This window comes from Lacerta agilis, chromosome 11, assembly GCF_009819535.1.
Source record: "Lacerta agilis isolate rLacAgi1 chromosome 11, rLacAgi1.pri, whole genome shotgun sequence".
Lineage (NCBI taxonomy): Eukaryota > Metazoa > Chordata > Lepidosauria > Squamata > Lacertidae > Lacerta > Lacerta agilis.
The window spans coordinates 25,381,757-25,405,478 of NC_046322.1; the positions used below are offsets into that span (position 1 = coordinate 25,381,757).

At 39.9% G+C, this 23,722-nt stretch overlaps 1 protein-coding gene across 1 annotated transcript in view; it reads left to right on the top strand.

Moving 5' to 3' along the window:
- Window positions 1-23,722, top strand: part of ERBIN (erbb2 interacting protein) — an 88,749-nt gene that overhangs the window by 55,376 nt on the left and 9,651 nt on the right. Inside the window, 14 exon segments of the mRNA XM_033164101.1 lie at window positions 639-699; window positions 701-714; window positions 1,067-1,196; window positions 5,305-5,420; window positions 7,635-7,704; window positions 8,149-8,248; window positions 8,444-8,565; window positions 9,714-9,884; window positions 11,328-11,510; window positions 12,881-12,995; window positions 13,755-13,938; window positions 14,821-15,102; window positions 15,104-15,459; window positions 15,462-16,351. Of these exon segments, the coding sequence (XP_033019992.1) occupies window positions 639-699; window positions 701-714; window positions 1,067-1,196; window positions 5,305-5,420; window positions 7,635-7,704; window positions 8,149-8,248; window positions 8,444-8,565; window positions 9,714-9,884; window positions 11,328-11,510; window positions 12,881-12,995; window positions 13,755-13,938; window positions 14,821-15,102; window positions 15,104-15,459; window positions 15,462-16,351 (2,794 nt within the window).

The following is a 23,722-nucleotide window of genomic DNA, read 5'->3' on the forward strand; positions in this document are numbered from 1 at the left end:
TTCAGTTGCAATAACTGCCTTACATTCATGCAACCACTGGACACAACTCCGTTAGGTAGTTTTTTGCTGTGCAATATTGATCTTCAGAACTAAAATGATCTTGCCACACAGGCTTAATAGCTGCTGTGCTAAAGTGCCCCAATTTCAGATTAGAGAAGTGGAAGATTTCCCTAGAAATGGTAATTGCTTTTCTTTGAAAGGCCTTGGTCTTCACATTGCAGAAGGAAATCAGGGGAGCCACTTGCCAGCCTTTTTGCGGGCCCTGTACCACAAGTATGAAGTGCAGCATGCGTTAGACATTAGCACTGACACTCCCCAGTCGTGGGAGAAATACCGTATTTTCCCATGTGTAAGACTAGCTCCCCCCCAAAAAAATAACGTCCAGAATTTGGGGCGTCTATACATGGGGGGCCATCTCCGCCCATTTTCTTAAATTGGAGTCCCCAAACATACATGGGGGGCATCTTATAGACAGAAAAATATGGTATATTTCTTTTGTTTGTTATTTGACAACATGGACTGGAGTGGGACAGGTAGAGTGAAACATCATTTTCAGACCTATGTCCATGTATCCCTCGTACAAAGCAGGAATGTCTGTTTTCTATGAACACCATCTTATTATGATGTATGTTTACAACAGGGTCCCTGAAGAAATTAACAAGTCTTAAAATTGATGAAAATCAGCTAATGTATCTGCCAGGACTCTATAGGAGGGTAGGTATTTCTGAATAAATAAGGGCTTATATTTTATGGTTTTGTTCCTTAATGACTTCTTGTTTGGTTACAATCCTCTTATCTACTGCACATCAAATACAGTACCTTGTAGACATTGCATGGTTTTATCAGTTGTGGTTCATACTTCAGCAGATTTATTTTGGAAATGCTGCAGGTAGCTTGGAATCATGAGCTGTGGGCTATATTTTTAAAAGGGGTGAACTTCAGCCCTACATTTAGGTCTTATTTCTTAGCATTTGTATATAACTGGATATTAATTTTTATTTTGTTCATTTAAAATGGCACTGTCAAGGTAAAAGACTTTTAATTTAATAATTTCATTGAATTTCAGTTTAACATCAGTTGAAGAACTGGACTGTAGCTTCAATGAGATTGAAGCTTTGCCTTCATCTGTTGGACAGCTCACTAATACAAGAACCTTTGCTGCAGATCATAACTTTTTAACACAGTTGCCACCAGAGGTAAGTTCTTATTAATGAAAATCTAGTTTTTAATTATTATATCTGTTTAGATTTGTAAGCAAGAGTATATCTGCAGGAATTCCTAGCATGCTTTTATTTCTGTACCATTTCAGGTTGATTTAACTAGCTGCTGAAATCTTACAATGCAGGTTTGGTTGGAGGAATAAATTTCCGAAGTGTCAGTCATAATCATGCAGTTAAAGATATTAATAAGATGTAGACTTAAAAGGAAGAGGCCACTCACCTGCGAATTTTGCTATTAAAGCACATTCTGTTCAGAGATGAGGAAAAAGCTTTGACCAGAGGAGGCAAGCTCTCAGTATTTGCTCAGCAGTGGAGTGATTCCAGCTTTATAACTGACATACTGGTGCATGCATGTTAGCAAAACAGATGCCACCATCAGTCTTACCCCTTTACACATGCTTCAGGTGGATTTTCCTGCCTCTTTTTTAAATTTGCTTGCATGACCTTTTATGTGATTGATCTGTGCATTCAATAAATGTATCTGTATCTCCTCTGTATCTGTTTTTCCCCCATTTTTTATTCACTGTATCCATAATTTTTATGTATTCTGTATGTGTTTATCCAATAAACTTTTAATTATTAAAAAGAAAGGAAGAAGGAAGGAAGAGCTGATTGAAAGAAAGATGGAAAATAAATAGTTTGAGGATGAGGGTAGCTGAATGTTCCTTGCTGACATCAAGTGAAGCCCTGCCTTAACTTGAATATGCAAATGGAATGTAGAAACAGTTGTCAGTAGGCACAAGTTGTCATGTTATTTTCTGACAAAAGTTATTGCACAGAAAAAAATGGCATTAGGCAATATGCATTGGACTAAAGAGAAGAAAGTTACTAGACCAAACAGTCATGCAGTTTCTGAAATACATTTTGTACAGGAGTCATAAATTAGATCTCCACTAGTAGAAACCTGTACCTCAATTGTACAACTGATGCTTATTCTTCCGTTCAGCTATACCAGGAATGAATATGATTGCTGTGTTTGCTATGCATTTGCATGCCATTGAAAGGCGTTGGTGATGAGTAATTTGCATGGCAGCATTCCAGTACAGGAGATATAGTGTGTACTTTGATCCTTCCTCTTGCGTCTTGTTGCTTATGCCCCAATAAATGACAAAGCTTCCTGCACAATAGACTAACATGGCTACCACTCTGAAAATCAAATCCATGGGCTCATAGCAGCCTAAAAGAGTCAAGCAAATTACAGCCTTTGAGGATGGCTGCTGGATGTCACGGGAATAGTCAAACTGACCTGCATTCTATAGGTCTGTGGTCTCCAATGCAGTGACCACAAGAGCAGTGATGCCTGTAAAAGCCTCTGTACTCCCCTCACTTCTGCCTCCCTGGCCAGGAGTTAAACCCCCACCCCTTTATAAGTGAGAAGGGAGAAATCTCTACCTGGAAATTACAAGAAGTTAAGAGAGGAGGCAGGAGTTGTTTTGCCACTTTCACTTAGTTTTCTAGACTGAGATCAGTACAGTGGCACCTTGGGTTATGAAACTGTTCTTGGGTTATGAAACTGTTCTTGGGACTTCCGGCGGCTGACGCCATTATGGGTGGTCGTGGGATGCTTCGGCTGCGAAGCACCCAGCTCATCCCGGGGGTTAGGAGCCCTGCAGCCGCATAGCGGGGCTCCGGTTGGGGTGCGGGAAGAGCGTCCCGCACCCTGGGCTCCCCGGCTGTGCCCGTTGTGGCTCCGAACCCTTCCCCCCTCCCCCTGTAAAGGGGGAGTGGGGGTGAAGGGACGACGGAGCCGGGCTATAGGGGATATGCCCCAACCGGGATGTAAATGCGGCGACAAAGCCTGTGATGAGCGTCTAAGTTCTACCTGTCTTTAAGGAGCTGATAAGAACCCAGAGGCTGTGAGTAATTGTTTGACTCTTTGTATTCCTGGAACGATCTGGGGGAAAGAAGAAAGGCAGCCCGCCTCCCTCCCTTCGGGTGGTGAAAGAAATTAACTCTTTAAGTGACTGCTGCTACAACAATCAATAGAAAGTATTTGGAATTTGAAAACTGAGACTGTTGAGATTTCCCTTCGGGGGTTAACTGGGGAAAAAATATCTCCACTTGAAGTTTTGGTCTTTATACTCCGGCTTCGGAGAAATGGCGACGACTTGGTTTGTCGTGGGAAAAAACTGAAACAAAGGAAGGAAGAGACAGGAACTGAAATCTGATACTCACCCTCTCTCCTAAAATGCTGGACTTTGTGCTCGCACTGGTATTGAACTCTGGTTTAAAGGATGAGGAAATGCTCACTGTCTTGCAGCTGGAACTGCTTAATCGAAAACTACAAGTTTTGAGTGGAATTATAAATAAAAACTTACTTTCCACAGAGGAGGCTTTTCAAAAGTTTTATACAATGGAATCAAACCTTGGCAAAGAGCTGGGAGGGGCGCTGGAAGGATGGTTTGAAATGGCTGGGCAACTTCGAAAGGAGGAGGAGCCGATTTCTGGGGGTGGCAGCCCTGGAACGGGAAAATTTACAATATCCAGACTCCGAGGTGGCAGCTCGGGGGCAAGGGACATCGAATTAAGATTTCTACAAGAAGAAGAAGAAAAAGAAACGGAGGAGCCCATGGAGGTGATGAAGACCCTGAGGCTTGATGCGGGGTTTGTTGTGGATGTTGCCTGGACCTGTGGACACTCAGAGGAAGACAATTGGAGATTTGGTTCCGGTGAAAGACAGGAAAAGACAATGGACAGAGGGGGAGTGGGTTGAAGTACTAAATGTATAATCCAAATGGTCTGCCATGGTATCTGAAATTGGAGTGTGAAGTCTGTTAATTACAAGTTTATTTTAAATAAGTAAGGAGATATTGAATCTTAAGTTAAAAGCAGCATGATAAAGGATAGAAGAAATAAGTTTAGCTATAAGAATATTTGGTTATGATTTAGGTTATAATGCAAAGATTAAGATAAGTATGTTTTCTTTTCTTTCTTTAAGTAAAGTTAAATTTTTTATAGAGAAAAGTTGTTAAGGAAATAGTATATTGATTTAAAACCGAAGGTGAATAGGCGGGGGAAGTCAAACGTCAAGATTTAGAACTAGAATTTTTTTTTGTAAGGTATATAAATAAGAAGAAGAATCCTGACATTATGTGTATTTGTATTTGTTTTTGTATCTGTAGGTGTGGGGTTGGGTTTGTGTTATATTATGAAAATGCTAATAAATTCTGTTTAAAAAAAAAGAAGAAACTGTTCTTAACCTGAAGCACCACTTTAGCTTATAGGCCCCCCCCGCCCAATTTCTGTTCTCATCCTGACGCAAAGTTCTTAACCCGAGGTTCTATTTCTGGGTTAGCGGAGTCTGTAACCTGAAGTGTCTGTAACCTGAAGTGTCTGTAACCCGAGGTACCCCTGTATTGCAGAGGAAATAAGAGTGCCTGGGAGGGAAGGTGTAAGAGAAGAGAAAGGAAAGGGATGGGAGAGGAAGGGATGTGAGAAGAGAATAAAAGAAGATGAACTCTGTGTGCACACAACTTTCCTACTTTCTGTGGTTTGGTACACTTCTTTGTCCCTCCCCTTGGGCTAGGACATGGATCTGTTTTTGCTTTAGGTGTTCTCCGTTCTCCTTCGGAGGCTGGGTTTTTTTCCACCATTTTCTCCTCCTTGGTGGTGGGGAATGTCTTGTGTGTTTTTCCTCTCTCCTGCTCTCTGGGGTCTGGGGGGTCTGAGTTTGTTCCCCCTGCCTCCCCAGGGCTTAAGAAACAAACTGGAAAAGCAGGTTTTTGGTGGTGCACGTTACACAATTTGAAATGGGCCCAGAAAGGTTGGGAACCTCTTTAGGTGAAAAAAGTACCGTACATATAACCTCATTGTGAAAAAACACTGTACTTTTGGTGCAAGTTTAAAAGCAACAAATAAATTGCTATCTTAATTTCCTCAAATCCACCCTAACCTTTCTTGTCCCTTTATATCCAAAATAATGTGGGTCCTAGTTAGTGGAATTTTTTCTCTTTGAAAATATATCCAAGCAAGAGTTTCTTTTCCTATTAAAATAGATAATAGATAATAGATAAATGCATGACTAAAAACATTCAGCAGCTAGTACTCCAGATTGCTGAGTAATCAAACTTATTTATTTTTTCAGATTGGAAACTGGAAACATGTAACTGTTCTGTTCTTTCATTCTAATAAGCTGGAGTTCCTCCCAGAGGAAATGGGTGATATGCAGAAATTAAAAGTCATCAATCTAAGTGACAATAGGTTTGTTATTTGCATTCTTTTGTGTGAATTATGAATAATGAAGTTACACTCAATGACCATAGGTCAGTCACTGTTTCTCAGCCTAAGTGCCTTCCTCCCCCCCCCCCGCCCCGGGCTTGTTGTGAAGATGAAATAGTGGGATGGAAGTGCATTTACCAATTTGAGATCCTTGGAGAGGGATGAAATATAAATGTAATCAATCGTAGTATCAAATTACCACAATCGTATCAAAATTCATTTGTTGCCCTCGTGGCTCTTAATTTGGTGGTTGCTTCCTTTGTGGAAAAGTGTGTATACAAAGATTCAGTTGTTTTGGCTGAGAAGCTTGGACAGGTCTGGGAATTGAGATGCTAGCAAGGGAGAGGATAAGAATTTAAGCATAATATGGTCCATTGCCAGCCCATAAACTGCAATTGATTGTGTAGGATGGAGCCAAGAGGAGACTAATGCTTAGTGCAGACACCCCCAATCTGTGGCCCTCCAAATGTTTTGGCCTACAACTCCCATGATCCCTAGCTAACAGGACCAGTGGCCGTGGATGATGGGAATTGTAGTCCAAAACATCTGGAGGGCCGAAGGTTGGGGATACCTGGTTTAGTGTCTGAAGTTGACTGAGGCCACAGTTGTGTTGGAAAGATGGGGGAAAGCTCAGGAGTTTGGAACACCCTCCCTCTGGATAAGACTAGTTAGTGATTCTAGCATGAGTTTTTATATTCCATAACACTGCTGTAGCAGAGCATCCTTCCTCAACTAGAGTGACTTTCGTCTTCGGGGTTTCTGGGGGTTTTCCTGTTGTTACTCTGTCTCTCACAGCTACAATGAACCTACCACTAAAGTTATGGACTGGTTATTTCTTCGTCAGAGGGAAAATGGGCAAATTTAGCAGGGGATCAAATACTTTCTCCCCTCACTGTAGCACCTTCCAGATGTTGTTGGACTACAACTCCCATTACCCCCATCCAGTATGGCCTATGGGCAGGGATTATGGGATTTGTAGTACTAGACGTGAGCAGGTTTGGAAAGGCTGCCCTATTAGTTATGCTGGGATTGTTATCTGATTAGAGAAAGCTACTGGTTAGATAGTAGGGGTTAATTCTTGGGTTGCTGTGGGTATGAGGTTGTTGCTTGTGGGGCATGTGTGTGTGTGAGAGAGAGAGGGAGGGAGGGAGGGAGGGAGGGAGGGAGGGTGGGAGGGAGGGAGAATGAATTACACTGGACAGACAAAAAAGTTACTATTTGTTTAGATCTGGATAATGTTGAATGAAAAACTTTTGACTAAAGAAATCTAATGCTGCAAACAAGTCCATCTGTTTTAAAACCAAAAGTAAAAACATATAACATTTTTCATATTCAGGGGTGGGAAACCTTTGTCATCCTGACAGTTGTATTCCCTCATGGGCAGTCTTCCAGAGGCTTCATGCCAGAGAAAGAAATTTGGTGAATCGATGGGTGTGACTCTTGCCTTTACACAGTAGGCTACATTCCATCAATGCATAAGCTGGAAGCTTTTGCAGGCACATGCACACACATCTTCCTGGTGCTTTTGTCTTAGAAAAATAGGACAAAAAATAGAAAAATGTATCTGTTTTTATCTTTTCTTTTGTAAAATTTGAATTATGAATCAAGTTTATTTTAATTATTTTTAAAAAGAAAAAGAAAAATATGTGCTGGTACTCACCACGAAATTGGTAGGGGTCACCAGCCCTTTTTGATTGAAGAGGTTGGGGGGCACCAGTCACAAAACGGCTGCATTGGAGGGGGTATGGCATAACACAAAAGGGCTGCCATGCCTGGAGGTGTGGCATAAACAAAATTAGAGAGGCAGTGATCCCTGACAACCTTATGCTTACCATAGGAAGACAGCTAAGTGTTTGGAGATAAAAGTATGGTGTATGGAGATAAAAGGTGTGCATACACTCTGACTGATGCTGATGCTATTGCTGTCTAATAAACAACAGGGAGCATTTCTCAATACAAATATATGTATACATGGTAGCCACACCACTCTCATTTTACAGAAATCACTTAGAAGGTACCCACACCTTTTGCCCCATAACTTTCTTTCTTGGAGGACTAGTACCTACTTCCAGGAACCACGTCACTCATGGGCACTGGGTGGGTGATTCTTTATCTATGGTATCCTCATTCTGGTCTGTTCTTAGATAAATAATTTGTTTTTATGCATAATCTTTGTATCACATGTTTTCTTCACAGACTGAAGTATTTGCCTTATACCTTTACAAAGCTGCAGCAACTGACTGCCATGTGGCTATCAGATAATCAGGTAAGCATTGCTTGTTTTTAGCATGATTAGAAGTTTTTTTTATTTCTTGCAATCCTAACAAATTTTAAAACTAGCCCTTCAGTGACATACATAAATCCCTTTTGGTATTTCTCACAAGGTGATCACATTGGACATAATGTTCTGATGAGCCAAAGGATCCTATTATTGTCTTGGAAGTGCATGCACACGCTGTTAAAGGATTATCATTGACATTCTGCAAATACATCCTCAATAGGATGTGTACAAAACTCTTAAAACATCTACTCCTCTTTATTTTGAGACTTGGTTAATAAAATTACTGAGCATACTTAATATATTGGCTGTGTTTTAATATTTCATATCAAATATATTCTTGATGAAAATGAAACTGGGATTTCACTGCATGCACGTGTATAGAATGTGTATATATTCTTAATGGCATTCTTGTTTTGTTTGTATTCTCAGTCTAAACCACTCATTCCACTTCAAAAAGAAGTTGACCCAGAAACACAGAAAACAGTACTTACTAATTATATGTTTCCACAGCAACCAAGATCTGAAGAGGGTAGGAATTTGATTTGATTTTTTCCTATTTTTTTAAAGTTTGATGATAAAGGGAGTATCTATTTAGATTGGATTAACCACTTTTACTATTTCTAACTTTTAAATTATTGGGCCCTCACTTGTATCTTGGTCCTAAAGTCTCAGACCCCTTGGAGCTTATTTGCTTAGGAATCAATTTTCTTTTTCTATTCTTTAGTTATGTTTATATCTGATAATGAAAGTTTCAACCCTTCACTGTGGGAGGAGCAGAGGAAACAGCGCGCTCAGGTTGCTTTTGAATGTGATGAAGATAAAGATGAAAGAGAGGCACCACCCAGGGTATGCAATTGCTTTATTCTGTCATGATTTCCTTTATCCGTTTCACACTTTCTGCCTTTAATAGGATCTCCTGCTGAGGTGGGTAACTCACAATTTCTTTTGCACAACCTTCAGGCTTCAGTGAGATTCTAGAGGATCATAGCTTTCATTTAAAATGCATGTAGATAGTATTTGGGACACGGGTGGCACTGTGGGTTAAACCACAGAGCCTAGGGCTTGCTGATCAGAAGGTCGGCGGTTTGAATCCCCGCGACGGGGTGAGCTCCCGTTGCTCGGTCCCTGTTCCTGCCAACCTAGCAGTTCAAAAGCATGTCAAAGTGCAAGTAGATAAATAGGTACTGCTCTGGCGGGAAGGTAAACGGCATTTCCATGCACTGCTCTGGTTCGTCAGAAGCGGCTTAGTCATGCTGGCCACATGACCCGGAAGCTGTACGCCGGCTCCCTCAGCCAATAAAGCGAGATGAGTGCCGCAACCCCAGAGTCGTCCGTGACTGGACCTAATGTTCAGGGGTCCCTTTCCCTTTCCCTTTAGACAGTCTTTAACGCAAAGTTCTTTGAGATTATGCTCGGAAGGCACATGATGCAACCAGCCACCGATTTGAAGTGGGCCTGGCCCCAGTTAGTGCCTGGATAACCAACTCTCTGGGAACCTCGTGCATGTCATGTTCAGTCCTGCTGCTTTTTGTTTTGTTGTTTTAATGTTATTAGTCTTTTTATTTCTGATGTTTGCAAGATCTTGTTAGCCACTTTAAGCATGTTTATTAGAGGAGAAAATGTAATTAAAAATAACAATTAGTTTAAAAGATGGGATTACAACATAAATAATGCAAATAAATGTAATGGTCTATAGGTGCAAGATGTGTGATCTGTAGCTTCATGCATGTTCAAGGTTTCTTTTCCAGCGTCTGGTACTGGAGCAATGCCTAGCTGAGACCGATTCTGTGAAAATAATGAGTTCCCTAGAGAAAGAGTTGAGTAGAAATGTGAGAAATGTAAGCAGGACTGTACATGTGCATTCCCCATTCACTTCAATGCCAGCAGCAGCCCTATGATTATAGTGGAATGTTTTTTCTCTTCCACAGCTGATGTCAGAATTTACAGAGTTACTTTGCAGAGTTACTAAACTGTGATGTGACTTTCTTGCTTAGGAGGGTAATTTGAAGAGGTATCCAACACCTTACCCTGATGAGCTGAAGAATATGGTCAAAACAGTTCAAACAATAGTTCACAGACTGAAAGATGAAGAAAACCCAGATGATGCTAGTAAAGAAACAAAACCAGAAAGTCAGCCAGTTTCAGTGAAAGATACAGGTGTAAAGGTTAGTTTCAAAATTCTGTTTTTGTCATATTTTGATCATTTTAATGAAATACTAAAATTTGAACTGTGGAAATGTTTATATATAATCAGAAACAAAAAACAAAAAACCTTACCTTTGGCATTCCACAAAGTAATTATCCAGCTCTGATAGTCTGGAAATGTTAACCTGGACTGAGAGTAATTGATTTGAGTGTATTGGCCACTATTTAGAAAATAGCTTAAGTAATTACTGTGTTCTCTGATTCTGGTAAGTTGTCATCTCTGCTTTCAGCACCTTTCCCTTGTTGGTCTTTGCAGAGAAAAATCAAAGGAGTCACAGATGGAGTGAGGTCAAAATTCCATTTGATTTATATCAAGATTATTATGAGATAAAAGTTGCAAAATAGTAGTTTGTCACTTGTAGAAATGTGTTGGTTCCTGTTGTGAACTCAATGATCTCAAGTGGTACAGGGTGGGAGTTGTGCTCAGATTAGTTGTTGGAGGAGGAGAGTACTGGGGACACAGCAAGCAGGGAGCAGCAGGACCCCCGCACACATGATCCTTTGTCTTTAGAGGCCAGAGAAGGGGAGGCAGTCCCACTTGCTCTCTCTGCTGCCCCTTCCATTAATGGAAGAAAGAGCTTCCCTAGCAATGGGGAAGAGCATAGACGAGCCAAAAGGAGAGGCTGGGCAGCTGAACTGGGTAGCTCTGTTCTGTGGCTGAGAACTTGGTGCCACCTCTGCTGTTGGCAGCATACCCACACCCCCATTAGGAGAAGAAAATGCTCCTCCAATGCATCTTGATCAGCTTTAAAAGTTTTTTTTTTGGGGGGGAGGGGTAGTGCCCGTTTGTTGCAGCATTCATCCAATCTCAGACCCTGATGGTTTTCTTGAACTCTTGGTCACCTTTGATGATCTTTACTTGTTGCTTGATCTGAAACTTTACAATCTTTGAATAAAACTTCCTTTCTTACATACACATAAACCTCTGTTATTGTGTTTGGGAGAGTTCACCCAAGCCTTTTCTGAACCTTAGTTTGGACAGCACTAATGGCTGGGTTTGGGTGGCTATTGGTATTCATTCTTTGTGGATGGGGTGGACATTTTCTTCTGTTTTAGATGATTCTTTCTCTGGACAAACCCTTGGCTTTGTATTTGTTATAGAATTTCTTACATATTTTGTATTTTGTTATCGTGAATTGCTTCTGGATGTGTGAAGCAATATATGTATGAATAATTTACTGCACTAAACTGCCTAATTATTATTACTGCTCATTGTGACCATTTTACTGATTTTCTTGATGAGTATTGTTATTGGATGTTCTGTTCTGTTATTGTGTGAACTGCTTTGATGTTTCTTTATGCAAATGAAAAGCATATTTTTTTAAAAAATAAATGAAAGTAATAAATATACGAGCTTTGATTTCCAGAATAGAATGTTTGTTAATGTCTTTAATCTATCATAGACTGCAGAAATTACTCCAGCAAAGAGCAAAATGGAAAACAAAGAGCAGAATGTGATAGGAAACTGTGTGCAAAAACCTAATGTAGCAGAAGTTGAGAATAGCACCGGAAACTTGCAGATGAATACTCAAGTTGAAACCTCTGAGAACACAAAACCAATTGCTAATCATGAGGATACTCTTGAGGTAGTTTAATTGTTTCCCTTGCATGTTCTCTGCCAACTAAGCAACACGCAAAGCTGAGCAAAACACGATGAAGATATAGATTGCAAAATATTTTTCATTACCTCAAAAATGAATCAAACTCACAAGAACACTTAAGTTACAGTCTAGTACATGATGACCTGGGATTACTTCTGAGTAGATGTTTGCAGAAGTGTTTTGCTAAAATCCTGTTACAGTTGCCAGCAGCAAATTACTTTTGAATAGGCAGGATTTAATCAGAGCACAATAGATAAATGAATAATTACATTAAATGATTCTGAAATTGCCTTTTCATTACTTCTGTTCAAATGAAGTGTGCATATTTTTCACACACCCCCCCCCCAATATATGCATCGGAGTTACTTTTTTGAGATCCCAGCAAATGTGGTGGTGTGGTAGGATTGGGGAAAACACCCATTTGTGAGGTTTACTGGGTCAGCCACTCTCAGCAAATCTATTTGACAGGATTGTTGTGAGGATAAAGGGTGTGGGAGGAGGAGAGGACCTTGCATGCTCAGTAAACAAAAGAGTGCTGTTTTGCTCTTCTTTATAATATGAGTTGCTGCTACGTCTGATAGTTATGATTTTACTTTGCTACATGTTGTGTTTGATTTTGTAATTTTGTGAGATTTGTTGTACAGTTTGTCAATCACTCATATGTGTAAGTGGGTGGAGTATAAATATATATGTTTATAAGCTAGTAGTAGGTCCTGAGCACAAAATTCAGTTCAAAGCCCAGTTTGATGCTTTTGAAAACAGCCCACCTTGGCCTGAAGTGCTTCAAAGGCTGTCAGATTCATTTTGAGATCTAAGACGTGGGTTTGTTTTGGAAAACAATGAGTTTTTTTACTCCCCTTCTCCATGCACTCTTGGAAATTTTTATTTAAAGCTGTAACTCCTCCCTACCCCCAGAAACAGGCACAGCAAATTTTCCCTCCAGATTGGATTAAGCCTGCCGAATAGATCTGGGGACTTTTCTTCAAATGTTAGTTTTCCTGTTTCAAGGCTACTACTACTACTACTACTATTACTACTACTACTACTACTACTACTACTATTTAAGTGTTTCCTTTGTGCTTTCTTCTTGGTGCCTGGGTTTTGATCCAGAGTGAGTGGTTGAGTGTGTTGCTGTCTTCTGAAGCCCAGCCTCTGATTGCAGCTGCACAATGAGCTGCTCCTCTCAGGAGCAGCCTCAGTTTAATATGAAGAGTTGCAGTAACAATAAAAAATAAAAATAAATGGAGATACCAACGTTCATGAACAATGCATGCAAAAATGCTTAGGTTTGTCTAAGGAGTTACTTATTTTGGCAAGCATCTTACAGTTTATACCATACACCTCTCCTTTGGCAGGAGTCAGAAGAGCTGTCCTCTGATGAAGAAATGAAAATAGCAGAAATGAGACCCCCTCTCATAGAAACCTCTATTAACCAACCAAAGGTGGTAACACTTGGCAGTAGCAAAAAAGGTGAGCTTAAACAATCTTTCAGTTGTTAAAGTTTATAAAATTTAAGTTAAATTAAAGCTGTATGAAAGTATCTGGAAGCATCTTTTAGAAAGTTCATCCTTTAAACTAGCACATGTGCTCTTAAGTTAATGGAGCATATTTTCACATGCCTTGTTGCTTGGAGCATGATTACATAAGTAATTATGATTATAGTACACATCTTACTCGACTATATTTCTTCTGCTTAAATATAATGGATGTTGCTGTGCTTGGATAACAGTTATAGAAATATGTATCTTGCTCATGATAATGTCTGGTACATTTGTGAAAAAATTATGTTGTAGGGGGGTTGTTTAATGAAGAGCTGACAGTAATTTCATAGAATTTTTTAATTGCTTCTATCCCAGATGCATGTAACTTTAGCGTCTGAAGCATATCACACAGAAGCTGTGAAATATATGTATACTTCACTTCCTTATGCAACCAGGAATGTAAGGGTGCATGTAATATAACTATGTTTGAGGAGTTGGGTTGGGCAGCGTTAACAAATTTCAGTAGTGGGCAAAATGTTGTTGCTTTTAGCCTGTACTAAGTTAAAATGAAATTGTTTAGATCTGAAATTCTGTTTCACAACAGTTTGCTAGTTAGGTTGGGGTCCCTTCCAACTCTACAATTCTATGGTTGTATATATTCAGTAGGTTTCCTGTGACAATTAAATGAAACTGAATGGACCATATGCTAATTATATACCCATAATAAGCTAACTTGAATTCTTTTTAGATGACAATAAAGATGTAGATTCCTTGTCGGATGACCCCACACACAACAGTAATCAGAATAACAGCAACTGTTCCTCTCCTTCTCGAATGTCCGACTCGGTTTCTCTAAATACCGACAGTAGTCGTGAAGCATCTCTGTGCTCTCCAGACAAGGAAACTAATATGGCTGTCACTTCCAAAATCAGGTTTGAAAAATACCACATAGCATGGTTGTTTGGAATATTGATTTGAAAAGCCATTTTCATGTTTCTATGCTAGTTTTTTTTTAATAACTTCATAAATTGTTTTAAACCATTTTATAAATTAAATGCTGGATTTGTTGTTTTCCTATACAAGTTATAGATGACCACCCATATGTATTTCTAAGTCTGCTTGTTTTGGTTTGCTGTCCTTTTGGTGAGTTTTGGTTTGTTGTCCTGACATGGGACTTGTAAACTAGAGAAGCCCAATATGTCCAAATCAAAGCAAGCTGAGTAAAGAAATGTGCAGTTTATAGGGAAATGGCAGAAGCTGGAAGAAATTGCCACTACCCTCCATGGACTACATCACCTGCCTCTTCAACATTAAGTTCTCTTGTGTTTTCCCCATTGCATCAGCATAGTTGACATGAGATACTACTTGCCCGGCAGCACCAAAATAATTCTTGGTAGGGTGCCTTATCTCGTCACTGTTTATCTGGCCATGTAACAAATGTGTTTGGACACACTTTAGCATTTCTCCTTTCACACTTGGCATCTTGTTTTTGTATCTTAGCCTCTAAAAATGTTAAATACATAGTCAGATGCTCTACAGTCACTGAGGTAATTTCAGTGAACAATAACTTAGTTTTTTTATTGTTACCAAACATTTTGTTTGTCACTAAAGATTGTGTTTATGATATAATAACTTCGGTGGTATCCAGTGCCTAATAAATTATAATTTTATCTTGGGAAGGAGATGCTTAGTATATTGCGTCTTATAAAACTATTTTATTAGTGCACAACAAGTAATTGTTGTGCACAACCAGTAAAATGACAATGCTGTTGTCATATCTGTTAGTTGTAAAACTATTGATTTTTTGCTTTCAGGCAAGAAGATGAAAATTCCAATAGTCTTTTACAAAATGGAGGTGAATTAAATGTCATAGCCGATGAAAAACTAGATGCTGAAGATCAAGTTACAAATTTCACTGAATTCAGATTAAACATTGAAGAGAGATTAGCTCTGATAGAAAGAGGTGTCGAGCTAAACAATGCTACTGATGAGTCTCACAAATTTCACCAAATTAACATGAATATCTGCAAGTTGACTGATGAGGAAGGAATCCAATCAAATGTAGTAGAACGAATAAAATCACAGGAAATCATCAGTTAAGGGCTTTTTAAACAATAATATAAAAGAAGAAATTGAGCATTTGGAAAATGGAAATAAATATTCTAACCTGGGTCCTATAAATAATGTCAATGGACATTCTGAGGAAGGGCTTCATTGTGCAGGAAAACCAGAGCTAAAGCGAAGTGCTACAATTGATACTGATTCTTCTTTGGAAATGTGTCTTTCAAAGAGCACTGAAGACTTGTCCCCCCAGCGGAGTGGACCAGTTGTGAAATCTCATAGCATAACTAACATGGACACAGGTGCTTTGAAAATTTATGATATCATCAATGACAATGGATCCCAGCAGCCAAATCCTGTAGTAAAACCAGCAGTTACAGGTCCAGATGGAAAAAAATAGTCCGGAGTAAATCAGCTACTCTCCTCTATGACCAGCCATTACAAGTATTTCCTGCATGTTCATCATCGTCTGATTTAATGTGTACAAAAACAGTGTTCAAATTTGATTCGAATCATAATCCTGAAGGTACTAATGTAATAAGAGGGCAAGGGACAAATACTTCACAACAGTTCAGTACCCCTCAATATAATATCCAGTACAGTAGCAGCATGGCAGCCAAAGAATCTTTGTGGCCCCCAAAACAAAACTCCCTAGTTGAACAGAGCTGCTTGCCTCCTCAACGCTTGCCAAGGTCAGAAACCACAGATGGCTGTAATTCTGTGAAACATTCTGCCAACATGAATTTCTCTAACCATAACAATGTTAGAGCTACTGCTGCATATAATACGCATCAAAGGATGGGTGGGCGGCATATGGAAATGTGGGCCGTTCCACCAAATGACAGACTTGTTTCTGGAGCAAGCCGAAATACTCTCCAGCGGCAGAGCAGTGTCTCTTCCACTGCTTCCATGAACATTGGTGATTCTGGACCTCCTCGGCGCCCTCAGGTTCCTGAAGGAGATTATTTAACGTACAGGGATTTGCACTCAATGGGAAGAGTTCCACCAATAATGTCAGGGCCGCAAAGACCTCTTTCTGCAAGAACCTACAGCGTTGATGGGCCCAACGTACCTCGGCCTCAGAGTGCTCGCCCTTCAGCTAACGAAATACCAGAGAGAACTATGTCAGTTAGTGACTTCAATTACTCAAGGACTAGTCCTTCTAAAAGAAACCCAAGAGTTAACTCTGAACACTCTCTGCTAGATCCTCCAGGAAAAAGTAAAGTTCCCCATGACTGGAGGGAACAGGTGCTGCGACACATTGAGGCCAAAAAATTAGAAAAGGTAAATAACTTTACCACTTCTCCTTCAACTTGCTATCCTTCTCCTGAGTCAACCTATAAAAATCCAGTTTTTGAAGTGATGCATGTTCTCCAGCTGTGATAGTGTGCTTTGAAATTTTAAGTAATCTATTTATAAATTTAAAACCATGTTCAAAATATGATAGAAGCTAATTTAAGCATGCATCCTGCTGCACAAACAACTGTGACTATCTGACATCCTGCCTACATGCTTTGTTGAGAATAGTAAGTTGCTAAAGAATATCTGAGGTTTTTTGCCATAATGTCTAGTGAAATCTAAGTGGGAAAGTGATGTGCTTCAGATATGAAAACCTGATTCATATATTATCAGAGACGCATGGTTGCTGCTTTGCCATGACTGAATCTCATACAATGACATTTGAATAACACCATGTTTCTCAAATAGTGGATCAGAACCCACCTGTGTGCCTTGGGCTACCTTCAGGAAGGCCTCATTGCCATGCCCAGTACCTCCTCTCTTGCCTGTCTTGCCACTTAATTATGCCATAGCCTTTTGGTTGGACCAGCAGACTGGAATACAGTTTGAGGAATGAGGAGAGGAAAGGAAATCTTCCACCTCTGAGGGAAAAAGGGCAGAGGAGGAATTTACAAAAAGTTAATGTATAACCATAAATAAATATAAAAACAAATTGGGAATAGGAAAGCAGGGAAGAAAAGAAAGCCATTTCCCAGAAAATAGAAGGACCTGGGAAGAGGAATGAAAGGAAGGGGGCTTGGGGGTGGGGCTGAGACTAAGTTACAGATTGAGTGAGAATAGAGAATGGGAGAAGAAATTACCAGAGATGTAATTACAGGAGATCACACATTGTTTTTTCCTTGAGTTTTACAATACAGTATCGGACGTAATACTGGAACAGAGCCATAGATTGCATTGGTGCTGCCCTCAGCTAGGGTCAACATCCACACACAGTGTTCTGCTGCAGTACTGACGTACCGTAAAACTGGTAACAAAGGACTGCATTGTTTAGATATTTGTTCTAACTGTCAGAAGCAGCTCCTTCGCTTTAAATCCAGATTTTCTAATCTGTTACAATCCATATTTGATATAAAACCCCAAACATTTTATCAATTGCATTTCATGTTCAGTTAAATATAGCTCCTCTGTTCAGATGTTGGTGGTGGCTTAAATCCATCCTCCCATATATTTTAAGCTTCTTGGGGCCACCTGGTGGCTACTGTTGGAGACAGAAAGTTGGACTGATTCAGCAAGACAGCATTGTAAATAAAAATCCACAACAGTCACTAGTCTGCACACAAGCCTGGTGGGAGCTGGCGGAGGAGGGACAGGGTCCTCTGTCCCTTCTACAGTAGCCTACTGTATTTCTATGTAGAGTATAAAGGAAGTGGCTTCTGTCCTCTGGCAGCCTGCTTGGCTGCTATGCTGGGCATAGAGAAGGGATAGAGCACTCAGCACCTTGTCTGCCAACATAGGAACCAACTCCTAGGGACTGAGGGGGCTTTGCCACCCCATAAAATATTTGAGGAGGCTGCCCCCCAGGTTTATGGGCATTGTATTCAAATGGTGTGGGTGCACTGTGTCATGTTATCAATTATATGGGGGTGGGGCTTACACCCCCCTCCCAAATATTTTATTCAAGTTAGCATCACTGTCTGCCAACCAGTTGACTTGCCTGTGTGCAAAGCCTTGTTGCTTGTGGCTGTCAGGTGAGTGCTTAAATAAAAGACTGATGTAAAATTTAGGACTTGGATTCCTACTGATCATGTGTTCCAGATAGCTTTAAATGCTTGTTTTTGAATTTGGGTGATCAGAATGAGAAGTCTCTGAATCTTGGAAAAGCAAGTTTGTGTGGGCTATAGTAAATAGTTGCAGGGTAGAGTATGAATGTAATGACTGTTTCCTGAAAGAGAATTCCAAAGTACTGTACTTCATCATAGGCTGCTGTAGATATAAAACTAACTTTAGTGTTGTGGAAATGAGGCCTGGGTTTTCGTGGGTGCTCCCCTGGCTCCCTTCAGTGTGGCTGTAAGGGGCAAAACCGAAGCATTTACTTCCATATTCAACTAACTGTCCCAACCAGGACAAACTGACTGGTTTTAACTATGGTTTATCTGAACAAGACAATATTGTAAACCACAGTTTAAAGCTAGCCACAGTTAGTCCTGGCTTGGAAATAAAAACAAACTGATTGGAAGCATTTGCTTTTAACTAATCTCACCACTGCACTGGTGGAAGAGAAGGGAATTTGGAGAGCCCAAGCCCCAGACTCACTCAGGCTCTTTTCCATAGCACTTCAGCATGGTTTGGCATTTTTATGAATGATGTAGATCCTACCTGCAGTTTCATTTAATTATTTTGATGTAGTTGCCTCTGAAAAGTTGCACTGTTTGAGTACATGCTATACTGTTAGCCACTCATGTGAAGCAGTACCTACATGGTTCAGCTTGATTTTAAACATGCTAGGGAAACATGACAAACACTCTGAAAATGTAAGTGGAAATCATACTGCAAGTAATATGTGGTTTCTTAGATAGCATGATTTAAAGCACAAAATGTACATCAACCAGCCATTAGTCCTAGAATTCTGAAATCGGTCTCATTCCTAAAATAATATGCATTGCTTAGCTTTAGTGTTTGTTTAGGCAACACCCATGTTCTCATTTGTAATGGTACTCTTTAAATTTTGCTTGTTCTATATTTTGCTTGTATTGTGTATTAATTCCCCCAGCTCCGAGAGCTTTTCTCATTATTCTTGCCAAAATCTGATATTACCCACTGAATTGGATCTTATCAGATGCACTGAAAATTCAAAGGGAGATTTTGCTTAACCAAGCTTCAGTTCAGTGGGTAAGATCAGATTTTTGCAAGGCACAGCTGCGGAACAGTGAGGAAAGCTCTCGGACATGTGGGAAGTAATGAGCCTTAACTTACCTAAAAAGAATACTTTGTGTATAAAAGCACTATGGGACTACTTTTAGTTCAACCAGTTTTTCACCTTTCTAGTGCATTCATTGGATTTTATCAGCAGTTATTTTAATTGAGCCCACGTTGAGAAGGAATTCAGTAAAGGTCACATCAGGGAATAAATTCTACATGTGAAACCAGTAGAAAAAGCCATTAAAAGAATTCAGTACTCAAATGCAGCTCACAGATTAGTTTCCTATACAAAAGTATGAATACATTTTAAACCTAAGCAAGCTAAACAGCAATGGGTGGAGTGTGAGTGTGTGTGTGTGTGTGTGTGTGTGTGTGTGTGTGTGTGTTCGTGTGTGTTCTGGTGCCCTGACCTCCTCAGGAATTATCCATTCCCTAACCACCCTGAATTTCAGCATTCTTTTTAAAAGGGTGAAGTCTTGTAATTCTTCCCCTTAAAACAATATAATTGAAAATGTGCAGGTATGGTTCCACCCTATTGAGCATGATAAGTATGTTGTACAGCAGAAGATCTCATTTACACATGTGGCAGAATGTGAGGGTAGAATGAAGGAATGTATCAATTTAGTGTGCAAGTAGGGGATGCCATTTATGTACCAAGCTTCCTGATAAACAAAAAACACCAGCACATCAGGGAGAGCTCTCTTCCTGCTGCACTTATTTTCTGATAAAAGAACATGTTTGTTTGTTTGTTTTTTAAAAATGTAAGGGATAATTCTAAAATGTATCTGAAATGATATTATTCATCCTAAAGCTTCAGAACTCTATCATCTCACCTCTTTCTGCTTCAGGAACAGACTAGGTCAGGGTTTCCCAAACTTGGGTCTCCAACTGCTTTTGGACTACAACTCACATCAACCCTCGCTAGCAGGACCTGTGGTCAGGGATGATGGGAATTGTAGTCCAAAAACAGCTAAGGATTAATGCTGGGTTTTAAGACCCTGTCTAACATGGTCTCAGCTATGAGGGAGTCACTGCACATCTCCTTTCCGCTGTACTCTGGAATGTCAGAAGTCTCAGATCATCACATAGCAAGAGACCACAGTGGATTGGGAATTCCAGTAGCAGGACCATAAGGCAAAGGATGTCATAAAATGTAGATTCTGGATCAGAACATGTTTAATACACACAAGAGAATCCATACAGATTGCTGAGAGGCCTATGGCCTTCACAATGCGTAGTCTTTAACCCTTGCTCCGCCTATTTTCCTGGGAGCTCCTAAAGAAGCTGGCAATAGACCCTTTACATTGGAACGGGTATTAATAAAAAGAACTTTTACAAAACAACTCCATATTTGAAACTATTAACTTGCAAGTTCTGCTTCCCAAAGAGACAGATATATGTCATGATAAGTTATCTTGAAATCTGATGTTCAACTACTCAGAAGGCAATCCTGGTGGGCTCTTTGGGTGCACCAGTCTCACACATGCATTGAAAAACAAAAGGTAAAAAAGAGTAACTCTAGTATGGCCCCACACTAAGACAGTAACCCATTTTGGGGGGCCCTTCAAAACTTGGGGTTTTCGCTGAAAACAGTTGCAAAACTTTGGCACCAGTTTGGATTGAATCGGACAGTGTTTGTTTTGGGGGGGGGGGTTGATCCTGGTTTGAGTATCAGTTACTCAGTTTACTGGGTGCTGTTTAGAGGGGATTCCAGATTTCAGGGTTCAAAGTTAATGAAGCTATAAAGATCTTCAACAGAAGCTTCAATGACTCCTAAAATACATCTAGTTGAGGATCAAGAAAAGGACCTTTGCAATAGCTAGGCTCAGGCTTTGGACTTCCTCCTTGAGGAAAGCCTGCCTAGCTATCTTTCTAATAACTTCACTGCATGTTAATGGCTGTCCTTGTTAGAAAGGCTTCTGGTTAATGCTGTTGGAGAAAATTTTAATTGTTTTACTGAGCAACTTTTGATTAATGTGCTTACTGTTTGTTGCTTTTAATTCTTGTAGTTTTTATGGTCTTTTTTATTTATTGTTTTAATTGTTAGCTACTTTGAACTCCTTTTGAGGAAAAGTAGAATAAAAATATTTTAAATATCACTTCTCTCTGCTGGGGAGCTATTGAAATGGGACATATATAAATAATAAAATTGTTGTTATTACAGTGCTCAGGATTTTACCCTGTGTTTATCATTATTAGTTTCCTCATAACATCTAGTAATACTGCAAACATTTAGGTACTGTGAGTGGTTGTGTTTGAATATTTTCAGCTACCTTCCTGATTCATTTGTCAAGTCAGCTAACTTTACAAAACTACCGGAGTTTGTTGTTCCTTTGTACTTTATTCACAAAATTAACTTTTTGACTCAAACCAATGTTGTCATAATCAGTATCAGCATTGGAAAGTGTTATCACATCTTAAGTAAATGAAAATGGTTTGAAAATTCCTTAAAGATAAAGTATTTAAAAATAAACCGTATTAGTCTTCTAAATTCGATTTAAGTCATGTTCAACTTCAGTAATTCTAATTTTGTGCTGGTTTTGAAAGACCAGAAAGAGTGTTGGAAAACTGCCCCCTTAAATACCAGTGACTCCCCATTTACATGGGGGTTACATTCTGAACCCCCATCTGCATACACAAAATCACATAAAATGGGGAGTCACAAGTATCAGCTCAGCCAGTGTGGTGTAGTGGTTAAGAGCGGTAGACTCGTAATCTGGTGAACCGGGTTCGTGTCTCCACTCCTCCACATGCAGCTGCTGGGTGACCTTGGGCTAGTCACACTTCTTTGAAGTCTCTCAGCCCCACTCACCTCACAGAGTGTTTGTTGTGGGGAGGAAGGGAAAGGAGAATGTTAGCCGCTTTGAGACTCCTTCGGGTAGTGAAAAGCGGGATATCAAATCCAAACTCTTCTTCTTCTCTTCTCTTCTTCTTCAGCTGGTAGGCAGGGGTGAAGCTTCCCTGCACCTCAGCTAGGTAACCTGCACTGTCCCTCTGGCTCACATGGCTCCATGGATGGGCACAGCTGATGAACGGGGAAGAACCAGAGGGATGGTCAGGCTTGGTTGGCCAGGTGGTCCCCATTTCCAGATACCTGACACTGTGTGTGTGCGCGTGTGTGCAAATAGAAAGTTTGTAAGTAGGGAGTTGTCTGCAATGCAGAAATATGTTGAGGCAATGGTGTTTCTGCTCAGAATGAAGCTTCCAGACAGTGTACTTCAGTCATCCACTTTCCCCTTCTGTAAACTTAGCTGCCCATGGATTATGTTGAGAATGTTTAAAACGTGACAGCTAAACACCTGTTTTTTCTTTAGCATCTGCACATTTTGAATGGGCTTGTTTTCGTACTTCATGGTGGCCTCGGTGTGTGTTACGTCAGGCTGCTTGTTAAGTTACAGCAAGTAGACTACATGGCAATGTCCTGAGATTTGTTCTCGTCACAATGGGTGTTACCCTTTGTGTGCATGATATCTTCTTTTTTGCATGGTTATGCAGTTATGTGCTTCCATACTGACTTGGTGTATAACGTGTCCTGTGGTTTATGCATGCTGCCTGAATCTCTGTTATCTGTCCCCTCTTTATTCAGAGCATGCTGTCCTAGGTCCTTAATTCCAATTATGCTCCAGTTAGCAGCTTTCACTATGGCAGCTCTAGGGATCTGCATGGCAGCCAAGGCAATGTTGCCTTGAGTGTTGCAGACGGAAGAAGTTCTGGTGTTCACATTGTTCGTGTGAGTACATACATAAACAGGCTATTGTTAGTAAGAAATTGGAAGAGGCATGTGATAGTGCCTTTAAAACTGCACTTTTGTAATTGTGTAATTATAGATTATGGCTGATTCCACCCATTACTGTAATATGATGATTCAATAATGGCAATTATTGAATAATTTTCCTTCAATATTTGTAATTTTTTTTAATGCTTTCTGCTAAAGCATCAGAGGAAGAGCAGTTTTGAAATGAGACTTAATTTTTTAAATAATAATTGGCATATTCTGCCTACAAGCTAATTGATAACCATATAAAATACTGAAGAGATTTTATCCCTCGATTGGCAGGTGACCTTAGGGATTCTGTTTCTCAGGATGGAAAATAGCTTCCTTCCTTGATGTTTAGATAATTCAATAGTTCTGAGCTTGTTTATTATCTACAAGCATATCTGGTGTCAGTGTAACCTGATGGTTACTGCTTTCAGCCTGTGGAATTCTATGATAATACAGTATAAATAAGTTGGAGTGGTGATTTTTATGTATTCTATGGGCTCACTCTTATGCTTTAGCTTCTCTATTCACTACCTCCCCTGTTATGTTTCCCTTTTATTTTAACTTGTGCAATTTAGTCAGAGCCCACTATAAAAGTCTCTGTACGCTGATAAAACTATGTAAACAGTACTGCAGCTTTGTGTTACAAAGACATAGGTATTAGCCAGAATCACAATTCTATATTGGGGTTCACAAGGATTCACTAATTCTCCTCATAGATAATAAGGGAAGTTTTA